The sequence below is a fragment of the Pongo pygmaeus genome, chromosome 6 (assembly GCF_028885625.2).
Source record: "Pongo pygmaeus isolate AG05252 chromosome 6, NHGRI_mPonPyg2-v2.0_pri, whole genome shotgun sequence".
NCBI lineage: Eukaryota > Metazoa > Chordata > Mammalia > Primates > Hominidae > Pongo > Pongo pygmaeus.
The window spans coordinates 66,051,412-66,067,337 of NC_072379.2; the positions used below are offsets into that span (position 1 = coordinate 66,051,412).

The following is a 15,926-nucleotide window of genomic DNA, read 5'->3' on the forward strand; positions in this document are numbered from 1 at the left end:
GCACTTACTATATGCTAATCTAACACGGAGTTGGCTGTCTAGTTTGCCCCTTCTCTTTCAAGTAGGTTATGCTAGATACATTAGAAGTAGCAGAAGAAAAGGATTAAGTTGCTTAGAAGTTCACATAGAATTAAGTAATCAAGGCCTGGCGTGGCGGCTCACGCCTATAATCCTAGCACTTTGGGAGGCCGAGGTGGGCAGATCACCTGAGGTCGGGAGTTCAAGACCAGCCTGACCAACATGGAGAAACCCCATTTCTATTAAAAATACAAAATTAGCCAGGCATGGAGGCGCATGCCTGTATTCCCAGCTACTCGCGAGGCTGTGGCAGGAGAATCTCTTGAACTCGGGAGGCAGAGGTTGCAGTGAGCCAAGATCGTGCCATTGCACTCCAGCCTGGGAAACAAGAGCAAAAACTCCATCTCAAAAACAAACAAAAAAAAAAACAAAAAAAAATTGAGTAATCAACTTTTGGCAGCAAAAGAGGAGGCATCATATTGACCAGCAGTAGTCCTGGCACTATTTAGTCATTCCAATCTGGAGTCAGCAAGAAAAGATCCAACTGTTTTTAGAAAAATTTTCTGAGAAATAAGACAGGGGCATAGACTTAACATTAAAATTATAAAGCTGAGTCACTTTCTTTGGAAAATAACAGGTAGAATAGAATTCTTTAGTTCCTGATTATTATAGACAGAAGAAGTACTATTACCTTATACTCAAAAAATTATGCAAATCAATGCGTCCCCAAAATATGTTCGTTAAAATATTAGTTCCACAGATGCTAATCAATTTTAGCAGAAATAAATTAGGTTCCACAATCAAATATTAGTAGGTTTGGAAAACTTGGATTAAACCAAACTAACTAAATGAAGCCTTTACTATCCGTATTTGTCATGTATGTATCCTATGTATCGGATAGAAGGCTGTCATAGATAATGTTTTCCAAACCAATTTGACTGAAGAGTCTTCTTTAATATGTATCTCAAATATTTCAAAAATATTAACATACTGAATACATTAATAGTTATAATTAATAATAATGTACTGAATATTATAGGTAATTCCTTCCTTCCTTCCTTTTTTTTTTGACGGAGTCTCGCTCTGTTGCCGAGGCTTGAGTGCAGTGGTGTGATCTCAGCTCACTGCAACCTCCAGCTCCCAGGTTCAAGCGATTCTCCTGCCTCAACTTCCTGAGTAGCTGGGACTACAGGTGCCCGCCACCATGCCAAGCTAATTTTTATATTCTTTTTTTTTTTTTTTTTTCTTTTATTATTATTATTATTATACTTTAGGTTTTATGGTACATGTGCACAATGTGCAGGTAAGTTACATATGTATACATGTGCCATGCTGGTGCGCTGCACCCACCAACTCGTCATCTAGCATTAGGTATATCTCCCAGTGCTATCCCTCCCCCCTCCCCCCACCCCACAACAGTCCCCAGAGTGTGATGTTCCCCTTCCTGTGTCCATGTGTTCTCATTGTTTAATTCCCACCTATGAGTGAGAATATGCGGTGTTTGGTTTTTTGTTCTTGCGATAGTTTACTGAGAATGATGATTTCCAATTTCATCCATGTCCCTACAAAGGACGTGAACTCATCATTTTTTATGGCTGCATAGTATTCCATGGTGTATATATGCCACATTTTCTTAATCCAGTCTATCATTGTTGGACATTTGGGTTGGTTCCAAGTCTTTGCTATTGTGAATAATGCCGCAATAAACATACGTGTGCATGTGTCTTTATAGCAGCATGATTTATAGTCCTTTGGGTATATACCCAGTAATGGGATGGCTGGGTCGAATGGAATTTCTAGTTCTAGATCCCTGAGGAATCGCCACACTGACTTCCACAAGGGTTGAACTAGTTTACAGTCCCACCAACAGTGTAAAAGTGTTCCTATTTCTCCACATCCTCTCCAGCACCTGTTGTTTCCTGACTTTTTAATGATTGCCATTCTAACTGGTGTGAGATGGTATCTCATTGTGGTTTTGATTTGCATTTCTCTGATGGCCAGTGATGGTGAGCATTTTTTCATGTGTTTTTTGGCTGCATAAATGTCTTCTTTTGAGAAGTGTCTGTTCATGTCCTTCGCCCACTTTTTGATGGGGTTGTTTGTTTTTTTCTTGTAAATTTGTTGGAGTTCATTGTAGATTCTGGATATTAGCCCTTTGTCAGATGAGTAGGTTGTGAAAATTTTCTCCCATTTTGTAGGTTGCCTGTTCACTCTGATGGTAGTTTCTTTTGCTGTGCAGAAGCTCTTTAGTTTAATTAGATCCCATTTGTCAATTTTGGCTTTTGTTGCCATTGCTTTTGGTGTTTTAGACATGAAGTCCTTGCCCATGCCTATGTCCTGAATGGTAATGCCTAGGTTTTCTTCTAGGGTTTTTATGGTTTTAGGTCTAACATTTAAGTCTTTAATCCATCTTGAATTGATTTTTGTATAAGGTGTAAGGAAGGGATCCAGTTTCAGCTTTCTACATATGGCTAGCCAGTTTTCCCAGCACCATTTATTAAATAGGGAATCCTTTCCCCATTTCTTGTTTTTGTCAGGTTTGTCAAAGATCAGATACTTGTAGATATGTGGCATTATTTCTGACGGCTCTGTTCTGTTCCATTGATCTATATCTCTGTTTTGGTACCAGTACCATGCTGTTTTGGTTACTGTAGCCTTGTAGTATAGTTTGAAGTCAGGTAGTGTGATGCCTCCAGCTTTGTTCTTTTGGCTTAGGATTGACTTGGCGATGCGGGCTCTTTTTTGGTTCCATATGAACTTTAAAGTAGTTTTTTCCAATTCTGTGAAGAAAGTCATTGGTAGCTTGATGGGGATGGCATTGAATCTGTAAATTACCTTGGGAAGGATGGCCATTTTCATGATATTGATTCTTCCTACCCATGAGCATGGAATGTTCTTCCATTTGTTTGTATCCTCTTTTATTTCCCTGAGCAGTGGTTTGTAGTTCTCCTTGAAGAGGTCTTTCACATCCCTTGTAAGTTGGATTCCTAGGTATTTGATTCTCTTTGAAGCAATTGTGAATGGGAGTTCACTCATGATTTGGCTCTCTGTTTGTCTGTTATTGATGTATAAGAATGCTTGTGATTTTTGCACATTGATTTTGTATCCTGAGACTTTGCTGAAGTTGCTTATCAGCTTAAGGAGATTTTGGGCTGAGACAATGGGGTTTTCTAGATATACTATCATGTCATCTGCAAACAGGGACAATTTGACTTCCTCTTTTCCTAATTGAATACCCTTGATTTCCTTCTCCTGCCTAATTGCCCTGGCCAGAACTTCCAACACTATGTTGAATAGAAGTGGTGAGAGAGGGCATCCCTGTCTTGTGCCAGTTTTCAAAGGGAATGCTTCCAGTTTTTGCCCATTCAGTATGATATTGGCTGTGGGTTTGTCATAAATAGCTCTTATTATTTTGAGATACGTCCCATCAATTCCTAATTTATTGAGAGTTTTTAGCATGAAGTGTTGTTGAATTTTGTCAAAGGCCTTTTCTGCATCTATTGAGATAATCATGTGGTTTTTGTCTTTCGTTCTGTTTATATGCTGGATTACATTTATTGATTTGCGTATATTGAACCAGCCTTGCATCCCAGGGATGAAGCCCACTTGATCATGGTGGATAACCTTTTTGATGTGCTGCTGGATTCTGTTTGCCAGTATTTTATTGAGGATTTTTGCATCAATGTTCATCAAGGATATTGGTCTAAAATTCTCTTTTTTTGTTGTGTCTCTGCCAGGCTTTGGTATCAGGATGATGCTGGCCTCATAAAATGAGTTAGGGAGGATTCCCTCTTTTTCTATTGATTGGAATAGTTTCAGAAGGAATGGTACCAGCTCCTCCTTGTACCTCTGGTAGAATTCGGCTGTGAATCCATCTGGTCCTGGACTTTTTTTGGTTGGTAAGCTATTGATTATTGCCACAATTTCAGCTCCTGTTATTGGTCTATTCAGAGATTCAACTTCTTCCTGGTTTAGTCTTGGGAGGGTGTATGTGTTGAGGAATTTATCCATTTCTTCTAGATTTTCTAGTTTATTTGCATAGAGCTGTTTGTAATATTCTCTGATGGTAGTTTGTATTTCTGTGGGATCGGTGGTGATATCCCCTTTATCATTTTTTATTGCATCTATTTGATTCTTCTCTCTTTTTTTCTTTATTAATCTTGCTAGCGGTCTATCAATTTTGTTGATCCTTTCAAAAAACCAGCTCCTGGATTCATTTATTTTTTGAAGGGTTTTTTGTGTCTCTATTTCCTTCAGTTCTGCTCTGATTTTAGTTATTTCTTGCCTTCTGCTAGCTTTTGAATGTGTTTGCTCTTGCTTTTCTAGTTCTTTTAATTGTGATGTTAGGGTGTCAATTTTGGATCTTTCCTGCTTTCTCTTGTGGGCATTTAGTGCTATAAATTTCCCTCTACACACTGCTTTGAATGCATCCCAGAGATTCTGGTATGTTGTGTCTTGGTTCTCGTTGGTTTCAAAGAACATCTTTATTTCTGCCTTCATTTCGTTATGTACCCAGTAGTCATTCAGGAGCAGGTTGTTCAGTTTCCACGTAGTTGAGCGGTTTTGAGTGAGATTCTTAATCCTGAGTTCTAGCTTGATTGCACTGTGATCTGAGAGACAGTTTGTTACAATTTCTGTTCTTTTACATTTATTGAGGAGAGCTTTACTTCCAAGTATATGGTCAATTTTGGAATAGGTGTGGTGTGGTGCTGAAAAAAATGTATATTCTGTTGATTTGGGGTGGAGAGTTCTGTAGATGTCTATTAGGTCCGCTTGGTGCAGAGCTGAGTTCAATTCCTGGGTATCCTTGTTGACTTTCTGTCTCGTTGATCTGTCTAATGTTGATAGTGGGGTGTTAAAGTCTCCCATTATTAATGTGTGGGAGTCTAAGTCTCTTTGTAGGTCACTCAGGACTTGCTTTATGAATCTGGGTGCTCCTGTATTGGGTGCATATATATTTAGGATAGTTAGCTCTTCTTGTTGAATTAATCCCTTTACCATTATGTAATGGCCTTCTTTGTCTCTTTTGATCTTTGTTGGTTTAAAGTCTGTTTTATCAGAGACTAGGATTGCAACCCCTGCCTTTTTTTGTTTTCCATTTGCTTGGTAGATCTTCCTCCATCCTTTTATTTTGAGCCTATGTGTGTCTCTGCACGTGAGATGGGTTTCCTGAATACAGCACACTGATGGGTCTTGAGTCTTTATCCAGTTTGCCAGTCTGTGTCTTTTAATTGGAGCATTTAGTCCATTTACATTTAAAGTTAATATTGTTATGTGTGAATTTGATCCTGTCATTATGATGTTAGCTGGATATTTTGCTCGTTAGTTGATGCAGTCTCTTCCTAGTCTCGACGGTCTTTACATTTCGGTATGATTTTGCAGTGGCTGGTACCGGTTGTGCCTTTCCATGTTTAGCGCTTCCTTCAGGAGCTCTTTTAGGGCAGGCCTGGTGGTGACAAAATCTCTCAGCATTTGCTTGTCTGTAAAGTATTTTATTTCTCCTTCACTTATGAAGCTTAGTTTGGCAGGATATGAAATTCTGGGTTGAAAATTCTTTTCTTTAAGAATGTTGAATATTGGCCCCCACTCTCTTCTGGCTTGTAGGGTTTCTGCCGAGAGATCCGCTGTTAGTCTGATGGGCTTCCCTTTGATGGTAACCCGACCTTTCTCTCTGGCTGCCCTTAACATTTTTTCCTTCATTTCAACTTTGGTGAATCTGACAATTATGTGTCTTGGAGTTGCTCTTCTCGAGGAGTATCTTTGTGGCGTTCTCTGTATTTCCTGAATCTGAATGTTGGCCTGCCTTGCTAGATTGGGGAAGTTCTCCTGGATAATATCCTGCAGAGTGTTTTCCAACTTGTTTCCATTCTCCCCGTCACTTTCAGGTACACCAATCAGACGTAGATTTGGTCTTTTCACATAGTCCCACATTTCTTGGAGGCTTTGCTCGTTTCTTTTTATTCTTTTTTCTCTAAACTTCCCTTCTCGCTTCATTTCATTCATTTCATCTTCCAGGGCTGATACCCTTTCTTCCATTTGATCGCATCGGCTCCTGAGGCTTCTGCATTCTTCACGTAGTTCTCGAGCCTTGGTTTTCAGCTCCATCAGCTCCTTTAAGCACTTCTCTGTATTGGTTATTCTAGTTATACATTCTTCTAAATTTTTTTCAAAGTTTTCAACTTCTTTGCCTTTGGTTTGAATATCCTCCCGTAGCTCGGAGTAATTTGATTGTCTGAAGCCTTCTTCTCTCAGCTCGTCAAAGTCATTCTCCGTCCAGCTTTGTTCCGTTGCTGGTGAGGAACTGCGTTCCTTTGGAGGAGGAGAGGTACTCTGGTTTTTAGAGTTTCCAGTTTTTCTGCTCTGTTTTTTCCCCATCTTTGTGGTTTTATCTACTTTTGGTCTTTGATGATGGTGATGTACAGATGGGCTTTTGGTGTGGATGTCCTTTCTGTTAGTTTTCCTTCTAACAGACAGAACCCTCAGCTGCAGGTCTGTTGGAGTACCTGGCCGGCCGTGTGAGGTGTCAGTCTGCCCCTGCTGGGGGGTGCCTCCCAGTTAGGCTGCTCAGGGGTCAGGGGTCAGGGACCCACTTGAGGAGGCAGTCAGCCCGTTCTCAGATCTCCAGCTGCGTGCTGGGAGAACCACTGCTCTCCTCACAGCTGTCAGACAGGGACATTTAAGTCTGCAGAGGTTACTGCTGTCTTTTTGTTTGTCTGTGTCCTGCCCCCAGAGGTGGAGCCTACAGAGGCAGGCAGGCCTCCTTGAGCTGTGGTGGGCTCCACCCAGTTCAAGCTTCCAGGCTGCTTTGTTTACCTAAGCGAGCCTGGGCAATGGCGGGCGCCCCTCCCCCAGCCTCGCTGCTGACTTGCTGTTTGATCTCAGACTGCTGTGCTAGCAATCAGCGAGACTCCGTGGGCGTAGGACCCTCTGAGCCAGGTGCGGGCTATACTCTCCTGGGGCACCGTTTCCTAAGCCCGTCGGAAAAGCACAGTATTCGGGTGGGAGTGGCCCGATTTTCCAGGTGCCGTCTGTCACCCCTGGAAGGGGAACTCCCTGACCCCTTGCGCTTCCCGAGTGAGGCAATGCCTCGCCCCTGCTTCGGCTGGCGCACGGTGCACTCACCCACTGACCTGCGCCCACTGTCTGGCACTCCCTAGTGAGATGAACACGGTACCTCAGATGGAAATGCAGAAATCACCCGTCTTCTGCGTCGCTCGCGCTGGGAGCTGTAGACCGGAGCTGTTCCTATTCGGCCATCTTGGCTCCTCCCCCAATTTTTATATTCTTAATAGAGACAGGGTTTCACCGTGTTAGCCAGGATGGTCTTGAATTCCTGACCTCAAGTGATCTGCCTGCCTCAGCCTCCTAAAATGTTGGGATTACATGAGTGAGCCATCGCAGCTGGTCTCAGTAATAAATTTCTTATTATTTAAATGAATCTTAAAAAAAGAAATAATAGTATAACAAGTACTATAAAAGGTAAGTATGTTTCCATATAAATTTAGTAGCCGTTAAATAACTGTACATAGACATATCTTTTCATCTTATTGTCCCTTTTATTGTTTACTTTTAAATAGATGCTCCTATTAAAAAAATTTTAAACTTTTTGTAAAAAAAAATACTTCGTGACTGTATATTAGAGCCCTGCTTTAATACTGTAAGACCAAAAATTCAGTATAAAACACTACCCTAGATCCTAATCAAGAATTTTCAAAGATCCAATATAAAGAAATTTTATGTAAAATTAGCTAAGAAAAGAACTTTAAGCCAAAGAAAGTTGAGGCTGCAGCAAAACTCAATTCAAGGGAGCATCATTCACATTGTAGCCCAGAACAACACTATCCAATAGAACTTTCCATGATGAAAAAAATGTTCAATATCTATGCTGTACTGTATGGCAGCCAGCCAGATATAATTATTAATACTTGACATGTGATTGAGAATGAGAAACTGAATTTTAAATTTTATTTAATTTTAATCAATTCATATTTATAGTCAGAGCAATCAAGCAACAGAAAGAAATAAAAGGCATCCAAATTGGAAAAGAGAAAGCCAAATTATTTATTTGCTGATGATATGGTCTTATACCTAGAAAACCATAACAATTCCACCAAAATACTCCTAGATTTGCTAACAAATTCAGTCAAGATTCAGGTTATAAAATCAATGTGCAAAAATCAGTAACATTTCTATACACTGATAATGATCAAAATGAGAATCAAATCAAGAAATCAATCCCATTTACAATAGTTACAAAAAATATCTAAGCATATATTTAACTAAGGAATTAAAAGATCTTTACAAGGAAAACTACAAAACATCAATGAGAGGAATTGTAGATCATGCAAACAAATGGGAAAACATCCCATGCTCATGGATCTGAAGAATCAATATCATTAAAATGACTTTACTGGACAAAGCAATCTATACATTCAATGCAATTTCTATCAAAATGCCAATGTCATTTTTCACAGAATTAGAAAAGACAGTCCTAAAATTCATATGCAACCAAAAAAAAGCCTTAATAACCAAAACAACTATAAGCAGAAAGAACAAAGCTGGATGTATCACACTACCTGATTTCAAATTGTACTACAAGGCTATAGTAACCAAAACATCATGGTACTGGTATAATAATAGACACATAGATCAAGGAAAAAGAATAGAGAACCCAGAAATAAAGCCACATACCTACAACCAATTGACCTTCAACAAAGCCAACAAAAACATACACCGGTAAAAGGACATCCTATTTAATAAATGGTGCTGGGAAAATTGGAAATCTGTAAGCAAAAGAATAAAACTGGACCCCTATCTCTCACTATATACAAAAATCAACTAAAGATGGATTAAAGACTTAAATTTAATGCCTGAAATAATAATACTAGAAGAAAACTTAGGACAAACTCTTCTGGACATTGGCCTTGACAAAGAATTCATGACTAAGACTTCAAAAACAAATGCAACAAAACCAAAAATAGACAAATGGAAATTAATTAAATTAACATCTTCTGCACAGCAAAAGAAATAATCAACAGAGTGAAAAGACAACCTGTAGAATGGGAGAAAATATTTGCAAACTATGCAACCAACAAAAAACTAATATCTAGAATCTACAAGGAACTCAAACATCTCAACAATGACAATAAAATAAACCTTAATAACTCCATTAAAAAGTGGGCAAAAGACATGAGCAGACACTTTTCAAAAGGAGCGATACAAATGTCCAAAAAGCATATGAAAAAATGCTCCACATCAGTAATCATCAGAGAAATGCAAATAAAACCACAGTGAAACACTGTCGTACACCAGTCAGAATGTCTACTATTAAAGAGCCAAATAATAACAGATGTTGGTGAGACTGCAGAGAAAGGAGAACACTTACACACTATTGGGGGTAATGTAAATTAGTACAACCTCTATGGAAAACAGTATAGAGATTTCTCAAAGAGCTAAAAATTGAAATACCATTCAACTTGTCAGTGTCACTACTGAGTATGTACCCAAAGGAAAAGAAATCATTGCATCAGAAAGATACCTGCACTTTTATGTTTATTGTAGCCCTATTCACAATAGCAAAGATATGGACTCAACCTAAGTGTTCATCAATGAATGAATGGATAAAGAAAATGTTTACACACACACACACACACACACACACACACACACACATAACATGGAACACTACTCAGCCATAAAAATAATGAGATCATGGTTTTTTTGCAGCAACATGGATGGATCAAGAGGCCATTATCTTAAATGAAATAACTCAGAAACAGTCAAATACCACATGTTCTCACTTATAAGTGGGAACTAAATAACGTGTACACATGGATATAGAGAGTGGAATAATAGACATTGGAGACTCAGAGGCTGAGAGGGTAAAAGGGGGTGTAAGAGATGAGAAATTACTTAATGGCTACAAGGTTCACTATTTGGGTGATGGTTACACAAAAAGCCCAGACTTCACCACTATGCAACATGTCCATGTAACACAACTGCGCTTGTACCCCCTAAATCTATAAACAAGATTATATAGCCACAAATGGCCATGGCTAACATATTGGACAGGGCATATTAGGAATTAAAACTAAAGAAGAACAGAGGATACTAGAGACTGGGAAAGGTAGAGAGAAGGAAGGGATAAGGAGATATTTGTTAATGCTAAAATTATAGGTAGATAGGAGAAATAAGTTCTAATGTCCTATAGTACTATAGTTAACTATGACTATACTTAACAATAATATATTACATGATTTCAAATAGCTAGAAGAAAGATACTGAATATTCCCAATACGAAGAAATGACAAATGTTTGAGATAATGAATATGCTAATTAATCTGATCAGATCACTACACATTAAATGTATTACAGCATCACTATGTACCTCATAAATATGTATAATTATTGTGTCAATTATAAATTTTTTAATTAAAAAAAGAACTAAGGCCCAGAAGATGTCACTGCAATGTGATGGGTGTCCCTTGACAACATGGTGTCTTCATTTTGGGGGGAAAAGAATAGGAATCACTTAGGTTTAGAGTAAAGACCCAGAAAGTTTTAGTGAGGTAGTACGGAAATCCAGTCAATATACTGAGAAAGGTAGTGTCTACCTAGGAAACTCAGAACATGTTGAGTAAATAAACCATACTGTTTAATACCTAAAATTATAAAACAGAACATCCTTATAAATTATTTATTATTCATACTTTACAAATTTTTGTTTGGATGCAACTTTACCATAATAGTCTGAATAATTAGTCTCCAAATTTAGTGTGAGTAAAACCTTACTTTTTTATGTTAAAAAGTATTTTATTATTTTTACTATTTACTTGTTGATTTTTAATGTTTAAAGAAATAGAATTTTCAATGAGGCTCATAAGGAATATAATTTTTTAGAAGGAAAATCAAGTCCTTTCTTTCCCAGGATATTGCTAGGAGGCAAAATTGCTACAAAAATGCAAATCCTTACAATTTTTAAGTTGATGACAACTTTGTCAACTACAACTCAAAGCATATGACCTATACACCTTTCAAGTAGAAGAAAAAATATATACTAATTGTATTTTATATACCTAATGAAAGAAGAGGAAATGTTTGCTTTAATCATTTGTTGTGTAATATTAATGGTCATAAAAAATTTCAGTTGCTTTTTTCTTGTAAGCTTTAAATAAAGCATCATTCAACAAATGTGATATTAACATTTCATTTGGACTTACAGAGTCATATCTTCATTCAGCTTCTCTTGAGACTGAGTACAGTTCCGATAATTTGCTGTAAAAACGTTATTTAAAATATAGAGGAAATTAATTTATAATTGGTCATACTGTTACACAGATAGCCCTCCAAACCAAATATAGTGCACTCTTAAGACAACAGATTTACTGCCCACACGCAGGTTTATTATCATCTCATTTTCTATTCTTTGACTTAGAACTGGAAATAATTATCTCTGCTCTCAAGAAGTACTCATGCAGCTTGGAAAAATATAAGGAACCATTAACCATGTAGCTCATAACTGGAAAGAATTATTTGGGACATCTCTGATCAGACAACAATCAGGAAAGTGATAGTAATAAAATTCCCTGCTTCTGCCTGAGATTATACACTTTAAATTAAGTTTGAAACACTCCAGGGAATGATTTCAAAAGTCCAAGAAAAGCAAGAACATGTGTGAAAGTTCTGGAAGAATTAGCCATGGGAAAGCAGGAAAGCTCATTGAAACATGTTGAGTAACCAACAATGTGGAAAGGTTATAAGTTTTCTATGTAAACTTTTCTATATATCTTCTAGTAGAAAAAACTATTGTACACTGATGAATATACCAAAGTCCTGATTTTACCAATAACACAAAACCATGGTTGATATCCATGATTACAATTTTCTTCCTTAAACCTCTATAATCAACATTTGAAATGACTGCAGACATCATGACTCTTCATCTGTTATAACATCATCACATATTACAATGTTTATGATCTTTATTTATATGCAAACAATCATTTCTCCCTTATTCTATTTATGGAATTGTGGTAGGAAAAAATACCAGAATTCATATGGCAGAAATGGAGATTTCAATGAGATTTAACTGAGCAAATAAAGGAAATAAACATTGTTTCTAAAAATGGTTCCTGCAGTCTTATAAAAATGGCATAATCTCAGTGTATAGATTATATTGATAGAGGTAATATTTTGGAAATTTCAGGACTCACACAAAAATGGATCCCCAACTAATGATAGCTATTATTCATATTTTTATTTATAGGAACAAATAATCCTGCTCTATTATCCTCCGGAAAATCAATGTTAGAAGGTTGAAGGTTTGCCTCTTAATATCCCTACTTCTCTTTAACAATGTGTTATAATATACCAATAATATCCATGAATTTATCTAAATCATTATTGAACTTCTCTATATGTTTACCACATTCAATAAAACCAGGAAACTGGCGAAGCCTTGAACAACAACAAAAATTAGAATTCACAGCAATAGCAATTAGATATGTAGTGCCTAGCCTATCCAAAACAGGTAAGGCAATCAATTACAGCATAAATTTAACAAAAAGAATACTCCCAAGCAGATGGCCTTAGGTTGCCAGGTTGCTCATTTACTCACACATTCATTCATTCATTCATTTGTTCATAGAGATATAGTAGACAATCAATAAATGTTTACTCAGTGAATTGGCTCCATTTGTTTAACAACACATTATTTAGCATATATATCAATTTATATCATTAATATATCAGGTTTTTACTTATATCCTTAATTTTGTTTATATTATTAAAATATTTAAAAAATCATAACTGTTTAAGCAGGAGAACATGGAAAGACAGAGATGGAAGCAATGGGTTTATCCCAGTCAAGATTAGTACACGTAAAAGATTTACTTTTGAGTTTAAAGATTTTTTTTTGCTTTAAAGATTTTTTTTTTTTTGCTTTAAAGATTTGCTTTTTGGAAAACAAGAAGGTATAATTTAGGTATAAATTAGAATTTAAAGTCAAATAGAGCGCAGAGGGAAATAGACTGAACAAAGAAAGGCTAATGTTGATGAAAAGACAGTCTAGGTTGTAATGAGTTATTTTTCCCAGTTATAATAAGTATTTATAACAATACTTCCAGTGTGTAATTTGGGGAAAAGCATATAAAATCAGGAAATTACTAGTATTTGTAATATCCACCAGATAAAAAATACTGCATAGTCATTACATCAGTGCATAGGAAAATCACTGGAATTTAAACCTAAAGAATAATGTCACCTTGAAAGACATGACCCTGAAATAGGACGCTACAAAGGATACACGAAAGATGCCTACAAATAAGGGCAATATGAAAACACCTTTTCCACACCTAATTGCTAGTTCCTCTCACCACCAATTCAGGGTATCTGTCTCTAGTTCTATAATTTTCTGCTTCTCTTCTGCATTATGTTATATAGTGCCATGCATGGCTAAAAACTACTACTACAAAAAAAAAAAAGTTAAGTAGCTACTAAACTGAAAGATTTGATCATACTTGATTATTTCTTCCTCTTCTTCTTCTCCTTCTCTTTCTTTTTTTTCTTTGAGATGGAGTTTCGCTCTTGTTGCCCAGGCTGGAGTGCAATGGTGCAACCTTGGCTCAATGCAACCTCTGCCTCCTGGGTTCAAACAATTCTCCTGCCTCAGCCTCCCAAGTAGCTGGGATTATAGGCACCTGCTACCATGGCTAGCTAATTTTTTGTATTTTAATAGAGACGAGGTTTCACCATGTTGGCCAGGCTAGTATCGAACTCCTGACCTCAGGTGATCCACTGGCCTCAGCCTCCCAAAGTGCGGGATTACAGGCATGAGCCACTGCACCCGGCCTTGATTTCTTCTTTTTAAAGGATGTGTTACATCCTAGTGGCCTGGGATGGCCCAAGCCTTTGATTAAATCCTGATGTAATCACCACTTGAATTCTTAGAGAGACAAGCTGAACGATTGTGGGCTTCAGATGATTCCTACATAACGTCAGCAAATGGCTTTCTGATTTGAACTGCAACATTGGCTCTCTGCTGAGTCCCCAGCATGCCAGCCCACCCTCTTGAACTCGCCAGCCTCTATAACCATGTGAGCCAGCCAATTCTTTAAAATCTCACTCTTCACACACCCACACACACACACACACACACACACACGCAGTCTCTCTCTCCCTGTTTCTAACGCACATCCTATCGATGCTGTTTCTCTGAAAACCCTAACTAATAGGGGATTTTGTTTCTTATTTATTTATTTTAATTCAATTATAGACCTCTGTGGTCATGAAGATTTTGTTTCTTTAGTGCCCAGCAATATAGCAGAATAAATGACTCAAATACATATTATACAGATAGTGTTTTACAATACAATAATCTGCCTTGCTAGCTTAACGTTTGTTTGCTTTATTCAATACTTTTGTGTCTTCAGTGATACAGAAAAATAATCGTATACTCACTTGTGTTAGTTTGCAATAGACATCCACTAATAAGGTTGTCACTCATTTCTCCTAAAACCAGTGACATTAAAGGAAGGCAGGCTCCATTGACCAGTGATGCCAGTATACCCAGGATCATGAGTGTGATGTCCAGTCCATCAGCAAAGCGGAACTGAGGAAAACAAAGCACAGTAGCACCACAGCTGTAAAACAAACACACCAAGCACACACACACACAACAGCAGCCTACAGCCTTTGCCACTTAGTAAACATGACTTTATACATTGATTAAGATGGTAAATAAATGCATAAAATCATAGATATGTATTTATATCTAAAGTAAAAACAAATACCAAAATTAAGAATTTACCATCTCCTTTAAAGGCATTAAAAAATAAAGCAGCTAAATATTCACAATAGCAAAGACTTGGAACCAACCCAAATGTCTATCAATGATAGACTGGATTAAGAAAATGTGGCACATATACACCATGGAATACTATGCAGCCATAAAAATGGATGAGTTCATGTCCTTTGCAGGGACATGGATGAAGCTGGAAACCATCATACTCAGCAAACTATTACAAGGACAGAAAACCAAACACCGCATGTTCTCACTCATAGGTGGGAGTTGAACAATGAGAACACATGGACACAAGGTGGGGAACATCACACACAGGGGCCTGTTGGGGGGTGGGGGGCTGGGGGAGGGATAGTATTAGGAGAAATACCTAATGTAAATGTCAAGTTGATAGGTGCAGCAAACCAACATGGCACATGTATACCTATATAAGAAACCTGCACGTTGTGAACATGTACCCTAGAACTTAAAGTATAATAATGATAAAAATAAATAAAGCAGCTAAATCAGTACAAATTGTAGATACCTGACACAAGTCAGGTCAGATGTGGGTATGAATCAGAAACTTTATTCCATTTGTTTGACTTTGGAATAAGTTGAAGACTGCAAAAACAATATCTTAGTTTATGGAAAGTTGATCTGCACACTTTCAATGCTCTAGGCTCACTGGCATCATAGCAATGGCACAGCTAAGTGCAGTGACCAGAACTAACTAGTAAAAATGTAATGAATTATATTTGTGATTATTTTAAATTCCTTAGATTTTTTTTTTCTACCCAGAACAATGCCTATCCTGTAAATAAGGATATTTAAGGGGGTCAATGATAATTTTAAGGGCTGTTTTGAATAAGAAAGAAATGCCTGAAAGCCATCTATTGAATGCTTTATATTCTGTTCTGTAGTAGGTCCCCATAGCATCTGTCCAAAACCAAATCATGAGCAAAATTGAAAATATGGATTATTTATCTTACCGAGAGAGGCCAAAATAAAATTTAAATGGTATTAAAATGTAATTAGATTTTAATAACAGCAAGAGGAACTTACTGCATATTTGATGAATGGAGACCAAAATATTATTTTTCCATTCATCAGTGCAATAGCTAATAAATAT

The 15,926-nt window shown here is 37.2% G+C and overlaps 1 protein-coding gene across 2 annotated transcripts in view; it reads right to left on the reverse strand.

Moving 5' to 3' along the window:
• The window catches only part of ABCB5 (ATP binding cassette subfamily B member 5), a 145,779-nt gene that overhangs the window by 118,112 nt on the left and 11,741 nt on the right, over positions 1-15,926 (reverse strand). Inside the window, exons 4-5 of one of the 2 annotated variants that reach the window (XM_054495454.1) lie at positions 14,476-14,626; positions 11,238-11,292 (exon numbers count right to left, since the gene is read on the reverse strand). In XM_054495454.1, coding sequence (XP_054351429.1) covers positions 11,238-11,292; positions 14,476-14,626 — 206 coding nt within the window. Of the gene's footprint in view, positions 1-7,192; positions 7,275-11,237; positions 11,293-14,475; positions 14,627-15,926 lie in introns of those variants that run through there. The other variant, XM_063667144.1, reaches the window with a different exon arrangement.